This window comes from Bufo gargarizans, chromosome 2, assembly GCF_014858855.1.
Source record: "Bufo gargarizans isolate SCDJY-AF-19 chromosome 2, ASM1485885v1, whole genome shotgun sequence".
Taxonomy (NCBI): Eukaryota; Metazoa; Chordata; class Amphibia; order Anura; family Bufonidae; genus Bufo; species Bufo gargarizans.
The window spans coordinates 714,553,205-714,574,830 of record NC_058081.1 but is presented as its reverse complement, the minus strand read 5'-3'; the positions used below and the strand labels follow the sequence as shown (position 1 = coordinate 714,574,830).

Genomic DNA, 21,626 nt, shown 5'->3' with positions numbered 1-21,626 from the left:
ATGAGGAGCCATGTTGAACTTCCAGTGACCAGTATGAGTGTGAGAGCGATACCACCAAATGTAACCCTGCTCCCCATCCTGAGACCTTGTAACACTAACGAGTCACATGACACCGGGGAGGGAAATGCCAATTTGGCCATGATCACTTAGGGGTGCACTCACTTTTGTTGCCAGCAGTTTAGACATTAATGGCGTGTGTTGGGTTATTTTGAGGGCACACCCAATGTACACTGTTATACAAGCCGTACACTGACTACTGTACATTGTATCAGATCTTCAGTGTTGTCAGATGAAAAGATAGAAGAAAATATTTACAAAAATGTGAGGGGTGGACTGACTTCTGTGAGATACTGTAGATACATATATACAGATGCAATAAAAAGTATGTGAAGCCTTTGGAATGATATGGATTTCTGCACAAATTGGTCATAAAATGTGATCTGATCTTCATCTAAGTCACAACAATAGACAATCACAGTCTGCTTACACTGATAACACAAAGAATTAAATGTTCCCATGTTTTTATTGAACACACCATGTAAACATTCACAGTGCAGGTGGAAAAGTATGTGAACCCTTGGATTTAATAACTGGTTGAACCTCCTTTGGCAGCAATAACTTCAACCAAACGTTTCCTGTAGTTGCAGATCAGACGTGCACAACAGTCAGGAGTAATTCTTGACCATTCCTCTTTACAGAACTGTTTCAGTTCAGCAATATTTTTGGGATGTCTGGTGTGAATCGCTTTCTTGAGGTCATGCCACAGCATCTCAATCGGGTTGAGGTCAGGACTCTGACTGGGCCACTCCAGAAGGCGTATTTTCTTCTGTTTAAGCCATTCTGTTGTTGATTTACTTCTATGCTTTGGGTCGTTGTCCTGTTGCAACAACCATCTTCTATTGAGCTTCAGCTGGTGGACAGATGGCCTTAAGTTCTCATGCAAAATGTATTGATAAACTTGGGAATTCATTTTTCCTTCGATGATAGCAATCCGTCCAGGCCCTGACGCAGCAAAGCAGCCCCAAACCATGATGCCCCCACCACCATACTTCACAGTTGGGAGGAGGTTTTGATGTTGGTGTGCTGTGCCTCTTTTTCTCCACACATAGTGTTGTGTGTTTCTTCCAAACAACTCAACTTTGTTTTGATCTGTCCACAGAATATTTTGCCAGTACTGCTGTGGCACATCCAGGTGCTCTTGTGTAAACTGTAAACGTTCAGCAATGTTTTTTTTGGACAGCAGTGGCTTCCTCTGAGGTATCCTCCCATGAAATCAATTTTTGTTTAGTGTTTTACGTATCGTAGATTCGCTAACAGGGATGTTAGCATATGACAGAGACTTGTGTAAGTCTTTAGCTGACACTCTAGGATCCTTCTTCACCTCATTGAGCAGTCTGCGCTGTGCTCTTGCAGTCATCTTTACCGGACGGCCTCTCCTAGGGAGAGTAGCAGCAGTGCTTCATAAATAAATTTTTACTGTAAAGAAACATTTCCCCGAACTCGGGTTCAGTTTCCTTGGAATCGAACCCGAGTTCGGGAAATGTTTTTTTACAGTATAAATCTATTTCTGAAATTATTATGCGAAATCTCGCGAAGTAATAACTTCGGCTCATCGACAAGCTACTAGAGAGCGGCCTGGATGTATTTCTGGAGCGTAATAATATCACAGGCTATAGCTACTAGAGAGCGGCCTGGATGTATTTCTGGAGCGTAATAATATCACAGGCTATAGCTACTAGAGAGGGGTCGTTGTTCCAGGGAGTAATTCTGATTGGAGCCGGGAAGGGATTAGTTTTTACCCATGTTGACCCATATGTCCATGTGCCTGCTGGCAGAGCAATGCGCTGATTGATTTTACCCTTTTTGACCGCCGATCTATTACAGTACCCCCATATATGATGATAGGGAGAGCACTGTATACTATATATATATATATGTTGTGGGCGGAGTTACAGATGGAGTGGCGCTATATACTGCACTCTGTCTTTGTACTGGAGGGGTTAACTCGTCAGATGTAGACACAGCCGTTAGTGGTAAGAGACCCTGCGGGGGAGATATGTCGGGTCCTGAGCAGGTTCCATAACAAGAAATACCGCAAAGACAACCCCCCCCCCCCCCTCTCAAAAAATAAAATCCCCTCCCCCAGACGCAGTCTGTGCAGTATCTTCGATTCTAGGTTATTTCAGTTATATTTGTCACATAGCTTTGCAGACCTGACTACTAAGAAACAAGAGGAGTCCTAAGGTGTCAGAGGCGGGCTCACTTCTTCCTGGAGCTATTTAGTGAACTCAGTGGCGCCCCCTATACGTCAGCACTTAGAGGACGTTGCATAGATGACGTGTAAAGGTTGGGATCCCTTCAAGTCACTGTTGTACGGATAATCAAAGATCTCGCAGTGTTAATCTTTTTGATTCAGTTCTTCACCATTTGCAAGATCTTTGCTTGCTGTCAGTGAATGGGGGACATTCTTATTTACACTCAGTGTCTAAAAAAAACCTAATCATATACAGTTGTCTCTCTCCTGTCCTGGTAGTTTGCTACAATGTATCAGTTTGGAGAGCAGAGGGTTGTACAGGCTGCATGCAATGGTACCAAACCCTCAGCTGTTAACCCTGGGTTCACACCTGAGCGTTTTACAGCGCGTTCAAACGCGCTGTAAAACGCTCAAGACATGAAATCCAATGCTTCCCTATGGGAATGGTTCACACCTGGGCGTTTTACAGCGCGTACGAACGCGCTGTAAAACGCCCGACGCTCAAACAAGTACTTGAGCTTCTTTGGGGCATTTGACGCGCGTTTGTGGCCATAGGACACTGCAGTCAATGACACAAACGCGCGTCAAACGCGCGTTTACTATTACAAAAAACGCGCATAAAAACGCGCAACAAAAACGCGCGTAAAACGCGCGTTTGCGCAACGCTCAGGTGTGAACCCAGGGTAAGAGTATTAGGTGATTACAGATTTTTAAAGGGGTTGTTCAGCCTTTACTAAGTGATGACCTATCCTCAGCCATCAGTAGCTGACCAGTGAGGGCTTCTGACACTAATCAGCTGTTTGGGTGTCTGCATTGGAACTACACAGCTCATTAGTGCAGCGCTGCTCCTTTGACTTCAATGGGAACAGTGCTGTAGTAACGCGTTCCCTCCACTACAAGGTTGATGGCGCTGTGTGGTGCCTGCTCCGGGTTACGGCAACTGAGCTACACCGGAATAGCTGATTGGTGGAAGCACAGGGTGTCGGACCCCCATTGATCAGCTACTGATGGCCTATCCTGAAGGCTGGACAACCTATATAACCCCTATAAACTAGAATGTTCACATTCACTGATAGCAAGCAGCAGTCTTGAAAATAGATGAGCCCTTTAAAAAGGGTTCTCCCATGATTAACATAAAAAAATCATCCATCATATAGTACATGAAAACCTCTTTCTAACAAACCTAGAACCAGCCCTGAACCTCACATGGATCCAGAGATCTCCTTTCATTCTTCCAATTACTCAAGGGGGAGCGTCCTTTCTCAGGGAGCATGTCCTTTCTGCTGCAGCTCTCTCCCTATCACAGCTCATGGCGCATGTCCTTTCTGATACAGCTCTCTCCCTATCACAGCTCACGGGGCATGTCCTTTCTGATACAGCTCTCTCCCTATCACAGCTCATAGGGCATGTCCTTTCTGCTGCAGCTCTCTCCCTATCACAGCTCATGGGGTATGTCTTTTCTGATACAGCTCTCTCCCTATCACAGTTCATGGGGCATGTCCTTTCTGCTGCAGCTCTCTCCCTATCACAGCTCATGGGCATGTCCTTTCTGCTGCAGCTCTCTCCGAATCACAGCTCATGGGGCATGTCCTTTCTGCTGCAGCTCTCTCCCTATCACAGCTCATGGGCATGTCCTTTCTGCTGCAGCTCTCTCCGAATCACAGCTCATGGGGCATGTCCTTTCTCAGGGGGATGTCCTTTCTGCTGTCCTTTTTGTTGCTGCTTTCTCCCTGTAACTGTCACAGTTTCTAACAGTCGAGAAACTGGCCATTGTGTCCATGACCCGACCTGTAATATAACATAACGTACGGCAGTCACATGACTCGTCCTGTAATATAATATAAAGTACAGCGGTCACATGACCCGTCCTGTAATATAATATAAAGAACGGAGGTCACCTGACCCATCCTGTATTATAATACAAAGTACAGCGGTCACATTACCCGTCCTGTAATATGATATAATGATATCAAGTACGGAGGTCACCTGACCCGTCCTGTAATATAATATAAAGTACAGAGGTCACATGACCCATCCTGTAATATGATATTCAGTACAGCAGTCATCTGACCCGTCCCGTCCCTAATATAATATAAAGTACGAAGATCACCTGACCCGTCCTGCATTATAATATAAAGTACAGCAGTCACATGACCCATCCTGTAATATAATATAAAGTACAGCAGTCACATGACCCATCCTGTAATATGATATTCAGTACAGCGGTCACATGACCCATCCTGTAATATGATATTCAGTACAGCAGTCATCTGTCCCGTTCTGTCCCTAATATAATATAAAGTACGAAGGTCACCTGACCCATCCTGTAATATAATATAATATAAGGTACAGCGGTCACCTGACCCGTCCTGCATTATAATATAAAGTACAGCAGTCACATGACCCATCGTGTAATATAATATAAAGTACAGCAGTCATCTGACCCGTTCCGTCCCTAATATAATATAAAGTACGAAGGTCACCTGACCCATCCTGTAATATGATATAAAGTACAGCAGTCACATGACCCATCCTGTAATATGATATAAAGTACAGCAGTCACATGACCCATCCTGTAATATAATATAAAGTACAGCGGTCACATGACCCATCCTGTAATATGATATAAAGTACAGCGGTCACATGACCCATCCTTTAATATAATATAAAGTACAGCAGTCACATGACTCGTCCTGTAATATAATATTAAGTCCACATACATTAATATATACCACTCATATAGTGTGCACTATGTGCTAGGAAACCACGCTGTATCACATATGATTAGCTTAGATACACCAACCTAACAGACAGTATGACGTATGATCGGATTAGATACACCATCCGAACAGACAGTGCCACATATGATAGGCTTTGAAACATGGCTCAACAGAGTATCATATGTGATAGGCTTAGATACACAGGTCAGCAGACAGTATCACACATGATAGGATTAGATACACAGCTCAGCAGACAGTATCACACATGATAGGATTAGATACACAGCTCAGCAGACAGTATCACATATGATGGGCTCAGATACAGCAGCTCAGAAGACAGTATCACTGATGATATCACATGTGATAAGCATAGATACACTGGCCCAATAGACAGTATCACATGTAATAGGCTTAGATCACACAGTATCACACATCATAGGCTTAGATACGCCAGTTAAGCAGACAGTATCACACATGATAGGATTAGATACACAGCTCAGCAGACAGTATCACACAGGATAGGATTAGATACACAGCTCAGCAGACAGTATCACACATGATAGGATTAGATACACAGCTCAGCAGACAGTATCACACATGATAGGATTAGATACACAGCTCAGCAGACAGTATCACACATGATAGGATTAGATACACGGCTCAGCAGGCAGTATCACACATGATAGGATTAGATACAGCAGCTCAGCAGACAGTATCACACATGATAGGATTAGATACACAGCTCAGCAGACAGTATCACACATGATAGGATTAGATACACAGCTCAGCAGACAGTATCACACATGATAGGATTAGATACAGCAGCTCAGCAGACAGTATCACACATGATAGGCTTAGATACAACAGCTCTGTTTCATTAAATGAATGGAAGTTGTAGTCCTGTGCGACATGGAAGTTATATTATAGTTTTCCAGGTCAGTTCGGGAATCTCCTAAAAGTCAAAAGTTTATGTCAGACGGAAAGTGTTTCCTTCCTCCATTAACCCCTGCACCTCCCCGCTCAGCACAAAACTGCAGGTCTGAGCTCATGGGATGATTGGGGCCCCGGGCCCCGCGTGACGCTGAGTAACCTTCCTACTATTTTGCTCTTTTGTGTTGTCATGATCTCTGTTTCTTCTCCAGTCACATCCAAAGCAGACGCAATATACCTGGTAGCCATATACAGTGGGAAAAACAAGTATTTGATACACTGGGTTTCCCGCCTACAAAGAGCGGAGAGTCTGTCATTTATATCGCCGTTCACTTCTCCTGCGAGAGACAGAATCTAAGAAATATCCAGGAAATCACTTTGTATGATTCCTAAATAATTCATTTGCATTTTATTGCAAGAAATAATTATTTGATACAACAGACAATCAGTGTAATATTTGGTACAGACGCCTTTGTTCGCAGTCACAGAGGTCGGACGTTTCCTGCAGTTCTTGACCAGGTTTGCACACACTGCAGCAGGGATTTTGGCCGACTCCTCCGCACAGATCTCTTCTAGATCTGTCAGGTTTCGCGGCTGTCGCCGAGCAACACAGAGTTTCATCTCCCTCCAAAGATGTTCTATTGGATTTAGGTCTGGAGACTCCAGAACCTTGATATGCTTCTTACGGAGCCACTCCTTGGTTATCCTGGCCGTGTGCTTCGGGTCGTGGTCATGTTGGAAGACCCAGCTACGACCCCTCTTCGATGCTCTGACCGAGGGAAGGAGGTTTTTTGGCCAAAATCTCACAATACATGGCCCGATTCATCCTCTCCTTAATACAGTGCAGTCGTCCTGTCTCCTTCGCAGAAAAGCACCCCGAAACCATTATGTTACCCCCCCATGCTTCACAGTAGGGATGGTGCTCTTGGGGTTGTACTCATCCTTCTTCTTCCTCCAAACACGGCAAGTGGAGTTGATACCAAAATATTCTACTTTGGTCTCATCTGACCACATGACCTTCTCCCATGGTCATTGGCGAACTTCAGACGGGCCTGGACATGTGCTGGCGGGAGCAGCGGGACCCTCCGTGCCCTGCAGGATTGGAATCCATGACGGTGTAGTCTTGCCTATTGTCCTGTGGCCCAGGTCTACAATGTTGCCCCTGGTGTCCTTACACAGCTCTTTGGTCTTGGCTAGAGAGAGGAGAGCGAATTTCATGTTATAATATTCGTTCACGCTTCGTTTGGTGGTAGAAGCAGAATTGCGTTATGGATTCCGTTACCACGGACCGTAACGCAATTCCATGACGGGATGCCTTTAGAGCCATTCCGTTATTCATTCCGTCATAATAGAAGTCTATGGGCTGCAAAACAGATCCGGATCCATCATAACGAAAACGGGACGGATCTAGTCTTGGCCGTGGTGGAGAGGCTGGAGTGTGACTGATTGAGCACAGGTGTCTTATATACAGGTAACGAGTTCAAACAGGGGCAATCAATCCGGGTAATGAGCGCGGAGTGGGGGGGGGGGGGCTTCTTAAAGAAAACCTAACAGGTCTGTGAGAGCCAGAATTCTTGCTGGTTGGTAGGTGATCAGATACTTATTTCATCCAATAAAATGCTAATTAATTATTTACGAATCGTACAATGTGATTTTCTGGATTTTTTTTTTTAAATCCTGTCTCTCACAATAAAAATTACAATTTTTTGTAGGTGGGAAACTTGCAAAATCTCCAGTGTATCAGAAACTTATTTCCCCCACTGTATATAAGGCCTCAACTTGAATGTGTCCGTGATCCGTCCTCACTAGTGTTGAGCAAACTTGTGTTTTAAGTTCGGCGTCTAAACTTCGGGTTATCGAAGTATCCCGTTATGGATTCCGCTACCACGGACCATAACGGAATTTAGAATCCATAACGGGACACTTCGCTAACCCGAACCTGAACTTTAGACGCCGGATTTAAAACACAAGTTCGCTCAACACTAGTCCTTACCGCAAAAAAGTTGTATTTTTTTTGGGGGTGCGGAGGCTCGGACAGAAACACCACGGAAGCTTCCGTGGGGTTCCGATCTGTGCTTACGTTCCGCATCTCCATGATTGTGGACCCATTCAAGTGAATGGGTCCATGATGCGGAGTGCACACGGGCCGGTGGCCGTGTATTGCGGACCCGCCCTACGGGCCCACAACGTTCATGGTGTGTACCAATGTACTGTACAAGGCCTGATTCACCCCTTGGGCTGAGGTGCAGTCAGGCTCTTAGGCCTCCTGTACACGAACATGTGCCGCCCGTTGCCGTATTGCGGACCGCATTTGCAGATCCGCAATACACGGGCGCCGTTCTGTGTGCACTCCGCATCACGGATCTGGACTCATTCACTTCAATGGGTTCGCAAATCCAGAGATGCGGAATGGTGCGGAACAGAAGCACGGAACGGAACCCTACGGAAGCACTACGGAGTGGGGTTTCGTCCCGTACTTCCGTTCCGCAAAAAGATAGAACATGTCCTATCTTTTTGCGAAATGGGCGGATCGCGGACCCATTAAAGTGAATCTGCTGCAGCTGCAGCTGCCCCGCGGTCGGTGTGGCATTTTCCCTGCGCTAACACATTGTAGCAGTCTGGATCCTGCTTATACTGCACTGGCCAGACTGGATACAATGTAACAAAACCTCAACAGTGAGAAGTATTAAGTCAGGACAGAAGTTCGGCCACTGGATGTAAACAGGAGCATTTCCATTCACTGACAGCAAGAAGAGATATGAATAACGGTGCGATATGGAAACATAAAATCTACTAGAGCTTTCCATTAGACAACAATTAAGGTTATTCCTGGTGATTTCTGGGGGTCTCGGCTCCTAGACCCCCCACTTATCTTCTGTCCGTCTCAATGACTCTTTGCATACTGCTGCTAACATGAAGAATTTCAATAAGCAAATATTTAAGAAAAATGCTCATAAGGCAATTCCCTAATTCTTAAAGGGGTGCTCCACCACCGCCGCTTTCCTCGTACATTGTGCAGCTGTAGGAATCCATGCAAGCTGGAATCATGGCTTGCTGGGACTTGTAGTGAGGAGAAGCCTGCTGCCTCATTATCAGGACTGTTTGTCCCAGTCTGGGGACCGCTCACCGCACATCATCTCCCAGCACAGGAAGCGGCGAGTCCATTGTGATAACCACTTCTTATCTGCAGCTCCAGACGGTAGGAAATTTCCGTCCCAGCATCCGGAGTATCCCCCCTGCACCCCACCCTCTACAATCAGGGAGAGGCCTGCACCCAGAGGAATGCAGGGTCTGCCACCTCCACTGGGCAAGCACTGCAGGCGCTCAGCAGACAGTCCCCAAACCAGAAACTTTCATTTATAGAAATCAACTGAGATTTGTACAGATATATATATATATATATATATATATATATATACATTCCCAAGCAGCACAGAGTATGTCAGGAAAGGAGCGTGCTCCTCCTGTTATTATATAGTAGTAGGAACAGAGTCCACAGCAGCACAGAGTATGTCAGGAAAGGAGCGTGCTTCTCCTGTTATTATATAGTAGTAGTAGGAGCAGAGTCCACAGCAGCACAGAGGATGTCAGGAGAGGAGCGTGCTCCTCCTGTCATTATATAGCAGTAGGAGCAGAGTCCACAGCAGCACAGAGTAGGTCAGGAGATGAGTGTGCTCCCCTTGTTGGAGTCATTAAGAGTTGCATAGTAGCAGGGGCAGGGCCCAGAGCAGCACAGAGTATGTCAGGAAAGGAGTGTTCTACTGCTTCTCCTGTTATTATATAGTAATAGGAGCAGAGTCCACAGCAGCACAGAGTATGTCATGAAAGGAGTGTGCTCCTCCTGTTATTATATAGTAGTAGGAGCAGAGTCCACAGCAGCGCAGAGTATGTCGGGAGAGGAGTGTGCTCCCCTCTTTGGAGTCATTGAGAGTTATGTAGTAGAAGGGGTAGGGCCCACAGCAGCACAGAGTATGTCAGGAAAGGGGTGTGCTCCTCCTTTTATTATATAGTAGCAGGAGCAGAGTCCACAGCAGCACAGAGTATGTCAGGAAATGTGTGTACTCATCTTTTTGGAGGTCATTATTTGGAAGTTACATGTTAGTAGAATTAGCACCCACGGCAGCACAGAGTATGTCAGGAGAGGAGTGTGCTCCTCCTGTTATTATATAGTAGTAGGAGCAGAGTCCACAGCAGCACAGAGTAGGAGTGTGCTCCTCCTGTTATTATATAGTAGTAGGAGCAGAGTCCACAGCAGCACAGAGTATGTCAGGAGAGGAGCGCGCTCCTCCTGTTATTATATAGTAGTAGGAGCAGAGTCCACAGCAGCACAGAGTATGTCAGGAGAGGAGCGTGCTCCTCCTGTTATTATATAGTAGTAGGAGCAGAGTCCACAGCAGCACAGAGTAGGTCAGGAAAGGAGTGTGCTCATGTTGTGGGAGGTCTTTACTTGACTTGCATAGTGGTAGTAGTAGATGAAGAGTTCACAGCAGCACAGAGTATGTTAGGAAATGAATGTAATCATCTTGTAGGATGTTATTATTTGAGTTAGGCCTCTTTCACACTACCATGTTTTTTTTCTGTTTTGTGGGCTGTTTTTTTGCGTTCCGTATACGGTCCGTATACGGAACCATTCATTTCAATGGGTCCGCAATGCGTACTCCGTATGCATTCCGTTTCCGTATCTCCTTTCTGTGCAAAGATAGAACATGCCCTTTATTCACGTTCCGTGGCTCCATTAAAGTCAATGGGTCTGCCAAAAAAACGGAATGCATATGTAAATGCATCCGTATGTCTTCCGTATCCGTTCCGTTTTTTGTGGAACCATCTATTGAAAATGTTATGCCCAGCCCAATTTAATTTATGTAATTACTGTATACTGTATATGCCATACGGAAAAACGGAACCGAAACAGAAACACAACGGAAACAAAAAACGGAACAACGGATCCGTGAAAAACGGACCGCAAAACACTGAAATAGCCATATGGTAGTGTGAAAGAGGCCTTACGTAATAGTGGGAGCAGGGTCCACAGCAGCACAGAGTATGTCAGGAAAGAAGTGTACTCATCTTGTGGGAGGTCATTATTTGACATAGCGGTAGTAGTAGGTGTAGGGTTCACAGCAGCACAGAGTATATTAGGAGAGGAGTGTGCTCTCCTAGGAAGCAGTAACCTGCCCACACCAGGAGGAATATGGAGAGAAGGGAGAAAGTTGATTTATACACACGGAGAACAGAGCACCAGCAGCACAGAGTACTTCAGAAACGTGCAAATTCCGTCATTTTCATCAGTCCTACAATTATTTTCAACAAAAGTACTGAAGTCATGATAACTCCCAGGTATTACTTTCCATCGGACCTGTCACTAATTCTGACACGTCTGTTTTAGTAAATCTTTAGTAAGTTCTGGGGCATCTTCTCTTAGGACTTTGTGACGTGTGGTTCCTCCTGTTACTCCTCCTGGAAATGCCTGGGTGATAGCATTACTCTTGACAGAGCGGCGTTTCCTGTACCGCTCAGCACTGATTGGACAGTGTCAGTGTGTGCAGGGGCACGCCCCCAACTATTAGGAAAGTTGGGTGGAAGCTGCAATAGACATTCAGGTGACAGGTCAGCATCTGGGAAAGCTGGGTGATGTGGTCCACCTTACAGCCCCATTGCTGTCAGTGAGGTCGGGCAGATCTCTTTGTGCCAGGGCGAGGCTCGGGTGCGGCGCCATCTGTGGTTACTCAGATTTTGTAGCCAGGTCACATGACGTCTGATCTTCTTACAGATCGTTCACACAAAGACTTGACTCCTGCCCATTTCCTATCACATCGCCCTGTACGTCTCCGGGTGTCAGCCGCTTTGAGGGCTCTTAAAGTGGCGCTCTGCCTTTAATAAAAATACACTCTATAGTTGTCAGATGTAATATTTGCCTTTTTTTTTTTACTGTTGTCACTTATTTTTTCCTTACTTTTTACTCTGTGCAGCATTTTCCCCATGTGGAAACCGTCAACAAGCTGCTGTTGACAGACCTATTTGCAAATTACGTGTCTCCATAGAGAGCGAGTGCACGATCCGGCGTCTTTGTGTTGTGAATTTGTTATTTTTATGTTGTTTTAGCTTATTTTTCAACATTTCCTTCAACAGAGGTAGAAAGACCTCATGTGGCCACATAGAAACCATCAGCAAGATGCTGTTGACAGATCTCAAAGTCTTATAGACCTCTTAGGCCTCATGCATACGACCGTTGTGTGCATCCGCGGCCGTTGTTCCGTTTTCTTCCGTTGACTTTCAATGGGTCCGTGGAAAAATCCGCGTCCGTGATCCGTGTCTGTTTTTTCCTATCATTTCAAAGGCAAACTTGACTTAGATTTTTTTTCATTTTTCATGTCTGTGGATCCTCCAAAAATCAAGGAAGACCCACGGAAGAAAAAACGGACACTGATCACGGAACGGAAACTGTTTTTGCGAACCGCAAAAAAAAACGTCCATGTGCATGAAGCCTAACGAGCATTTTTACTTCTCTAATGTACCTCCAATTAGTACTTTAAGGGGCCCAAAGGCCTCCCCATCACATAGAAGGACACAATGGCACATGGCAGGTGGGGGCCCTTGTACACATTTTGCATCGGGCCCCAGGAGCCTCACGTTCTAACTTTTTGAATATTTATACTAATAAGACATAACACATTCCTGTGCAATCACACCGGCCATTAAGATTACGGAAATAAGATCCATAGGCAGAAGCGATGCTGCTTACTGACAGTTTCCACTTATCACAGATGGTGATGAAAATATACTACAAAGATGCCGAGTTTTATAGTTGTGCTATTTAAAGGGGTGGCTCTTTGACACAGCGCCACCCCTGTCCATAGGTCATGTCTGGTATTACAGTTTAGCTGCATTTCAGTGACGGAGGCTGAGCTGCAGTACCACACACAACCTGTTGGACTGGTGTGGCGCTGTTTTTAGAAGGCTGCAGCCATGCTTTTCTGAAACTGAGAAGTCATATCCCCATCTGTAGGAGACGGGGGCGCAGGTTTGGCAGGAGCGCTGCTGCGCAGATCACTTGTGGTTTTCTCCTTCCTGTTTACCATGGAACCTTCTATCTGTTCGGTAATCGACGGCTTTCGCACATCTCGCTATTTTTGTCAGCGCCGCAATCCACAAGAAGGGGGAAGTGACGGCTTCTGTGGAACAGCTACTGCTGCTGTCCTCAGGGCTGAGAGTACCAACATTAACGCTCTAACCCAGGGCCGCAAAACTGCTTGTCTACCGTTTGGCCACAAGGGACGCTGTTTATAATGCTTAAGACAGCAGAACAGAGTATTTCAGGAGAGAAGTGTGCTGATCTTGTGGGAGAGTTTACATAGTGGAAGCATATTTCCTTCTGTAGCGTGTCGGGTTAGTGACAGGTGGCGTAGAGGAAGGAGCGAGGTCCACAGCAGCACAGAGTATGTCAGGAGAGAAGTGTGCTGATCTTATAGGAAGCAGTAACCTGTCCTGTTATAATTGAAGGGGTTGTCCCATCTCAGACATGGATGGCGTATCGTTAGGGCCCCCGAAGTGAATGAGAACAACCCGCGCATCCATTCACTGCAACGGGAGCTCCGAGCACATGCAGTAAAAGGCCCCAGCAGCACAGAGTATGTCAGGAGAGAAGCATGCTCATCTTATAGGAGGGCTGTCACCTCTCCTGACATGTCTTTTTTTTTTTTAGGAAATAATTGTCCGCTACATGAAATGACAATTCTGGCTCCTCTTTTCATAGAACTCTATGTTGTTCCGTCCCTCTATTAATCATACTAGAAGTTTTTTAATAAATTGGCATCTCGATGTCACCAGTTGGGGGTTTGTCCAATAAGTGTTGCCAGCGCCAGACTGTGCAGGGACTTACCCCTTTCACAAGGTTAATAGTAACACCCAGTTGGCAATGTATTCAGAAATTTATAGTAGGAATAATAGAGGACCCGCACAACAGACAGTCATAAGAAAAAGATGCTCCAGAAGGCATCTAATAAAACAGACGTGCCAGGAGAGACGACACAGTGAAAGCAACAGAGCCCACAGCAGCACAAGGGTATTTCAGGAGAGAAAAGACTATTGTGGGAGGTCACTATCTAAGATTTACATAGTGGAAGGAGCAGGGTCCAGAGCAGCACAGAGTATTTCAGGAAAGAAACATGCTGCTTATGTGAGAGGTCACTATCTGAGAGTTCCAAAGTGGAAGGAACTGGGTCCACAGCAGCACAGGGGTATTTCAGGAGAGGAATGTGTTCATATGTGGGAGGTCACTATCTGACACTTATACAGCTGTAGAAGTAGGATCCACAGCAGCACAGGGGTATTTCAGGACAGGAATGTGTTCATATGTGGGAGGTCACTATCTGACACTTATACAGCTGTAGAAGTAGGATCCACAGCTGCACAGGGGTATTTCAGGAGAAGAGCAGACACTTACAGGAAGCAGGCAGGAACCAATCACAGGCAGCACAGAGTATTTCAGGAAAAGAGCAGACACTTATACAAAGCAGGGAGGAACCAATCACAGGCAGCACAGAGTATTTCAGGAAAAGAGAAGACACTTATAAAAAGAAGGGAGGAGCCAATCACAGGCAGCACAGAGTATTTCAGGAGAAGAGCAGACACTTATAAAAAGCAAGGAGGAGCCAATCACAGGCAGCACAGAGTATTTCAGGAGAGGAGAGCACTGATCTTGCTGTAAGAAATTATCTGTGCACTCCAGGAGGGGAATAGGATCACAGGAGGAAGGCTGCCGTGACATATACACAGTGAGAGGAACAGTTCAGCAGGCAGCACAGAGTATTTCAGAGCCCTGCAGAGTCAATCTCCTCGTGTACTGACAAGAATTGCGTGGCTCGACCTCTACAAGATACCGCCGCTGCAGTCATTGTGAAACCCGAATATGACACCTTTACCAACCCAGAAAACACGACGTGGACCAGGCCTGAAAACGCAATCAAGGCAGAAAAACGAGTGAGTGCTCTAGAGAGACGACCGCCATCAGGATCACGGCCGACCCCACCGGATTTCTCCTGCCCCTCAACCCCCGTAAAGTGGTTTCATTCCGCTCTCGAGAAGGACCATTGGCAGTGGAAACCTCTTAACTAGTTGAACATCCATTTAAATCAAGTGGAAAAGGGTTGTCCACCAGCTTGCTGACTGTTTCCAATAAAAAGTAGCAGAATTGCGATTGCAGCTCTGAAGTATAAAATGAGCTATTGTATTTACAAAGTGACTGCGCTTATTATGAAGGTCATGCAGGACCTGGCCTAATACCATATAACAGTAGACGTATTGGCCGTCACCCAGCTTTCCCTGGAACTGATATCACAAAGAGGCAGAATCGATCAGATGAACAGAAGACAAAGTCTCAGAGATTTTAATTTTCCGGGGATTTTTTATATATTTTTTGTCTGAAAATAAAATCCACCGTAAATTAATGAAATGCAAATAGTTCCAGGTAATTACAGGTTCTGAGGAGAGATAAGACTAATGTATAAGGAGTCACGTGACACCAGTAATCACCAAGTCCGAGCATTGGACAACTACTCCCATCGTATATCATAGGACAGGGAGGTATAAGAGATCACATGTGCAACAGGACGTTAAGTGAAGATACAGAGATGTATCTAAGCCTATCACATGTGATACGGTCTGCTGAGTTAAAACTGTCTTGTGTGATACGGTCTACTAAGCCACTGTATCTAATCCTATAATGTGTGATACTGTCTGATGATCTGAGTATCTAACCTAGCATGTGTGATACTGTCTGATGATCTGAGTATCTAACCTAGCATGTGTGATACTGTCTGATGATCTGAGTATCTAATCCTATTGTGTGTGATACTGTCTACTAAGGCTCTGTGATACTGTGTGATGATCTGTGTATCTAACCTAGCATGTGTGATACTGTATGCAGAGCTACAGTATCTAATCATATTGTATGTGATACTGCCTGCTGAGCTTTGTATCTAAGCCTATCATGTGTGATACTGTCTGATGATCTGTGTATCTAAGCCTAGCATGTGTGATTTTGTCTGATGATCTGTGTATCTAAGCCTAGCATGTGTGATACTGTCTGATGAACTGTGTATCTAAGCCTAGCATGTGTGATACTGTCTGATGATCTGTGTATCTAAAGCCTAGCATGTGTGATACTGTCTGATGATCTGTGTATCTAAGCCTAGCATGTGCGATACTGTCTGATGATCTGTGTATCTAAGCCTAGCATGTGTGATACTGTCTGATGATCTGTGTAATTAAGCCTAGAATGTGTGATACTGTCTGATGATGTGTGTATCTAAGCCTAGCATGTGTGATACTGTCTGATGATCTGTGTATCTAAGCCTGGCATTTGTGATACTGTCTGATGATCTGTGTATCTAAAGCCATCATGTGTGATACTGTCTGATGATCTGTGTATCTAAGCCTAGCATGTGTGATACTGTCTGATGATCTGTGTATCTAAGCCTAGCATGTGTGATACTGTCTGATCTGTGTATCTAAGCCTAGCATGTGTGATACTGTCTGATGATCTGTGTATCTAAAGCGATCATGTGTGATACTGTCTGATGATCTGTGTATCTAAGCCTAGCATGTGTGATACTGTCTGATGATCTGTGTATCTAAGCCTATCATGTGCGATACTGTCTGATGATCTGTGTATCTAAGCCTAGCATGTGTGATTTTGTCTGATGATCTGTGTATCTAAGCCTAGCATGTGTGATTTTGTCTGATGATCTGTGTATCTAAGCCTAGCATGTGTGATACTGTCTGATGATCTGTGTATCTAAGCCTATCATGTGCGATACTGTATGATGATCGGTGTATCTATACCCTAGCATGTGTGATACTGTCTGATGATGTGTGTATCTAAGCCTAGCATGTGTGATACTGTCTGATGATCTGTGTATCTAAGCCTGGCATTTGTGATACTGTCTGATGATCTGTGTATCTAAAGCCATCATGTGTGATACTGTCTGATGATCTGTGTATCTAAGCCTAGCATGTGCGATACTGTCTGATGATCTGTGTATCTAAGCCTAGCATGTGTGATACTGTCTGATGATCTGTGTATCTAAGCCTAGCATGTGTGATATTGTCTGATCTGTGTATCTAAGCCTAGCATGTGTGATACTGTCTGATGATCTGTGTATCTAAGCCTAGCATGTGTGATATTGTCTGATCTGTGTATCTAAGCCTAGCATGTGTGATACTGTCTGATGATCTGTGGATCTAAAGCGATCATGTGCGATACTGTCTGATGATCTGTGTATCTAAGCCTAGCATGTGTGATACTGTCTGATGATCTGTGTATCTAAGCCTAGCATGTGCGATACTGTCTGATGATCTGTGTATCTAAAGCCATCATGTGCGATACAGTATGATGATCTGTGTATCTAAGCCTAGCATGTGTTATACTGTCTGATGATCTGTGTATCTAAGCCAAGCATGTGTGATACTGTCTGATGATCTGTGTATCTAAGCCTAGCATGTGTGATACTGTCTGATGATCTGTGTATCTAAGCTTAGCATGTGTGATACTGTCTGATGATCTGTGTATCTAAGCCTGGCATTTGTGATACTGTCTGATGATCTGTGTATCTAAAGCCATCATGTGTGATACTGTCTGATGATCTGTGTATCTAAGCCTAGCATGTGTGATACTGTCTGATGATCTGTGTATCTAAAGCGATCATGTGCGATACTGTCTGATGATCTGTGTATCTAAGCCTATCATGTGCGATACGGTATGATGATCTGTGTATCTAAGCCTAGCATGTGTTATACTGTCTGATGATCTGTGTATCTAAGCCTATCATGTGCGATACGGTATGATGATCTGTGTATCTAAGCCTATCATGTGCGATACTGTCTGATGATCTGTGTATCTAAGCCTAGCATGTGTGATACTGTATGATGATCTGTGTATCTAAGCCTATCATGTGCGATACTGTCTGATGATCTGTGTATCTAAGCCTAGCATGTGTGATACTGTCTGATGATCTGTGTATCTAAGCCTGGCATTTGTGATACTGTCTGATGATCTGTGTATCTAAAGCTATCATGTGCGATACTGTCTGATGATCTGTGTATCTAAGCCTAGCATGTGTTATACTGTTTGATGATCTGTGTATCTAAGCCTAGCATGTGCGATACTGTCTGATGATCTGTGTATCTAAAGCCATCATGTGTGATACTGTCTGATGATCTGTGTATCTAAGCCAGTCATGTGCGATACTGTATGATGATCGGTGTATCTAAGCCTAGCATGTGTGATACTGTCTGATGATGTGTGTATCTAAGCCTAGCATGTGCGATACTGTCTGATGATCTGAGTATCTAAGCCTAGCATGTGTGATACTCTCTGATGATCTGTGTATCTAAGCCTGGCATTTGTGATACTGTCTGATGATCTGAGTATCTAAGCCTAGCATGTGTGATACTCTCTGATTATCTGTGTATCTAAGCCTGGCATTTGTGATACTGTCTGATGATCTGAGTATCTAAGCCTAGCATGTGTGATACTGTCTGATGATCTGTGTATCTAAGCCTATCATGTGCGATACTGTATGATGATCTGTGTATCTAAGTCTATCATGTGCGATACTGTCTGATGATCTGTGTATCTAAGCCTAGCATGTGTGATACTGTCTGATGATCTGTGTATCTAAGCCTGGCATTTGTGATACTGTCTGATGATCTGTGTATCTAAGCCTAGCATGTGTGATACTGTCTGATGATCTGTGTATCTAAGCCGCGGCGTACCCCCTATGAGATAGAACCTGAGATTGACTTCCTACTATTGATGGCTACAGCACTCTCCATAGATATTTCCTCTTTGTCCCTGATGAGGTCTGTGGGGTAACACCGGTTTGTGTAACCTGAGGTCTGTGGGGCAATATCCTCTGGCCGTACAAGGCAGAGCGTGTGCAATCCTGTGCCAGGAAGAGTTGTCATCTGGGCATTATGTATACTGGCCTGGTGGGGGCCGGGGCCAGGACAGCAGACTCTTCCCAAATGTAGGAAAGCCTCGCTATAGCTGCATGTGTTCAGGTAATGAAGCAGGGAAGCTGCCTGGCATTGAGCAGACATAAATTGAATATTGGCTATTTTTGGGCAGCCTGTGCCCATGGCTTCATAGACAGGATACAGGCGGCCATAGGCGGGTGCTGCACACTACAAATATTATTATTATAAGGGGAGTGATTACTGTGACAGGTAATTGCAGGCAAATGCATGGAAGACACAGATCCTGTCATCCTTGCATCTTTTAGGCTCATCACAAGTTTTAGTTTGGTAACAACCTAGAAACAAATGTAGCAAACCTTTTGTATGTGGTCACATGACATAATCAGGTGCCTCCACTCTAGCGCTATATACAGTGTAACTGAGCATACCCCATTACTGTAAACGCAGGCATAGATACCCATGGTGCGCCAGTCAAGATGCCACGTGACCACCTGCGCATGTCACTAGAAAGGCCTGATATCAGAGGCAAAAACAGAAGGTCAGAAATGCTTTTTCACCTTTAAGTGGACAATCCCTTTAAGTCATCTGGGGGTCACTGATAAACTATTTGCTGACTTGGTGATGCGATAACAAAAAAAAAAAAAAATTTCTGTGGAATTTCCGGAGATATGAAGAATCGCGGCTCTGAAGAATATATTTATATTTTTATAACAACATCTAGAAGTTTCTTGGCCGAAGCTGCTTCCATTGTTGTCGCTTCCGCCGGGGAAAACTACATTGTTGTGGTGGTTTAAGAACTATTTATTATAAGGCTGGAGGGGGAGGGGACTGCCCGTCAGGAGAGCCGATTATAGGGGAAAGGGGGGGGGGGGGGGGCTACAAAGGGACTGGAAGAAAGGTGATCTCCTCTGTGAGTCATGTGACACAGGAAGCCAGGAAGTGCCCTCTGCCAAGGAGTCAGGGAGGCGGGGCTAACTTCTTCTGATTGGCTCCTGTGGGACTAACTGGGTCACCCAGTTGTATCCATTGGTTCAGTTTCTTATGTATAGAGGACCTAATCCAACCTTCTGATGGAATCCTGTTAACCCATTTGGTGCCACCTGTTATATTATTATTATGGGGCTTGGGATGTTTCTCTAACCCTGTAAATCTCAAGGGACCCTCAAAAACAGAACCTTCTGCCATTACATAGTCACCAAGGAGAAGGCAATATGGAAACCAGGAGGTCCTCACAGGACAAACCTGTTAAGCCCTGCTTTAGCATGCCGTATCTACATGGGCATTGGAAAATACCCTTCTCCATCCTGCCGAATCGCCAGAATTGTTCAGATCTTGAGGGACCACCAAGCTTTTGCTATCACTTAGCCATCAAAGAGCTTGAGACATAGAAACTAGGTTAACCACACAGGACAAAACTTTTAAGCCCCCTATTAGGTAGGGTCTACGTTGAGCATTTGAATATTTTCCCCTTCATCCTGCCGATTTGCCAGAATTGTTTGGCTCTCGAGGGACTTCCAACTCAAACTTTTGCTATTACTTAGCCATGAGAGATCTTGTGGCATAGAAATGAGGTTACCCACAAAGGGAAAAAAACTTTAAGCCCAGCTTTATTATGTAGGGTCTATCTGGAGCACTGGAATATTTTACCTCTCATCCTACCGAATCGCCATAATGATTCACATCTCAGGGACCTCAAGTGAACTTTCTGCTATAACGGAGTCAACTAGCGTCCAGAAACATGGAAACTAAGCTGGAAAAACCCTTTAAGCCCTGCTTTATTGTGAAGGATTTATATGCATGTTAGTAAATAACCCTCTTCATCATTTTAGTAACAAGGAAAGCACCTTGTGAGGATTGACACTATGTATCATCTCATTTCTTGTCCCCGTTTCTTCATCTAGGAGGCCCTTTCGGTGGTCAGTGAGGACCACACTCTTTTCTCTCCTCTTCTGATGAAGACAGAGATGCCCGATGAATATTCACCTATTAAGGAACGTGGAAATTATCCTGAGGCCACATGGATGTCCACCAGTGATCGTCAGCAGAACATTAAACAGGAGACAGAAGAGCAATCCAGGAACCGGTGAGGAGTCATCCTGAGGTTACATTGGGTTGATAACGTTTGAATAAAATCTGTGAATGTTTCTAGAAGTCCTTTGGTTAGTTTTCAAAAGTCAAGAACCAACCAAAGATCCATAGAATGTGATCCTACCTTCACCATTCTAGATTAGACCAATGATGAAGGCTACTCAACTCTTCTGCCATCTTGAAAGATATAGTCTTTCTATAAAAAAAATAAAGAGAAGGACAGTGTCCACCACCAGGAGATCAGGGGTGTTGTTAGTGGGACACCTAGATGACCAGAATAGCTGAAGAAAATAAAAGAAGTCATACTAACCTTACCAATCCCACTCCCATGGATACCAGGTCCCCCATTGGTCTTTTCTTCCTGGTCAATCTTGACATAGAAGTGTGACCACTGACACATTCACAAGTTGAGACAGGTCACTGCTTTGTCGAGAAGGGATCGGAGAGAAGAGCATGAGCTTCCCTGGTGGTAAAAAATTGGTTTCTCTAAGGTGCATACTATTATCTGTAATAGTTCAGGCTACATGTACTTTTGTATTTCTCCATAGACGTTGAGATGCAATACCAGATATAACCTATAGACAAGGGTGGCGCTGTTTGAGAGAGAGACAACTGTTTACATAGACACATAGCCATAGTTCACCTGATTAAAACGC

General features: G+C 44.7%; 1 protein-coding gene across 3 annotated transcripts in view; it reads left to right on the top strand.

Annotated features, from left to right (window-relative positions):
* Positions 1–21,626, top strand: part of LOC122929121 (Friend leukemia integration 1 transcription factor-like) — a 46,291-nt gene that overhangs the window by 10,015 nt on the left and 14,650 nt on the right. For all 3 annotated transcript variants that reach the window (XM_044282605.1, XM_044282602.1, XM_044282603.1), the window contains exon 2: positions 20,784–20,965. In XM_044282605.1, coding sequence (XP_044138540.1) covers positions 20,784–20,965 — 182 coding nt within the window. The remainder of the gene's footprint in view (positions 1–20,783; positions 20,966–21,626) is intronic.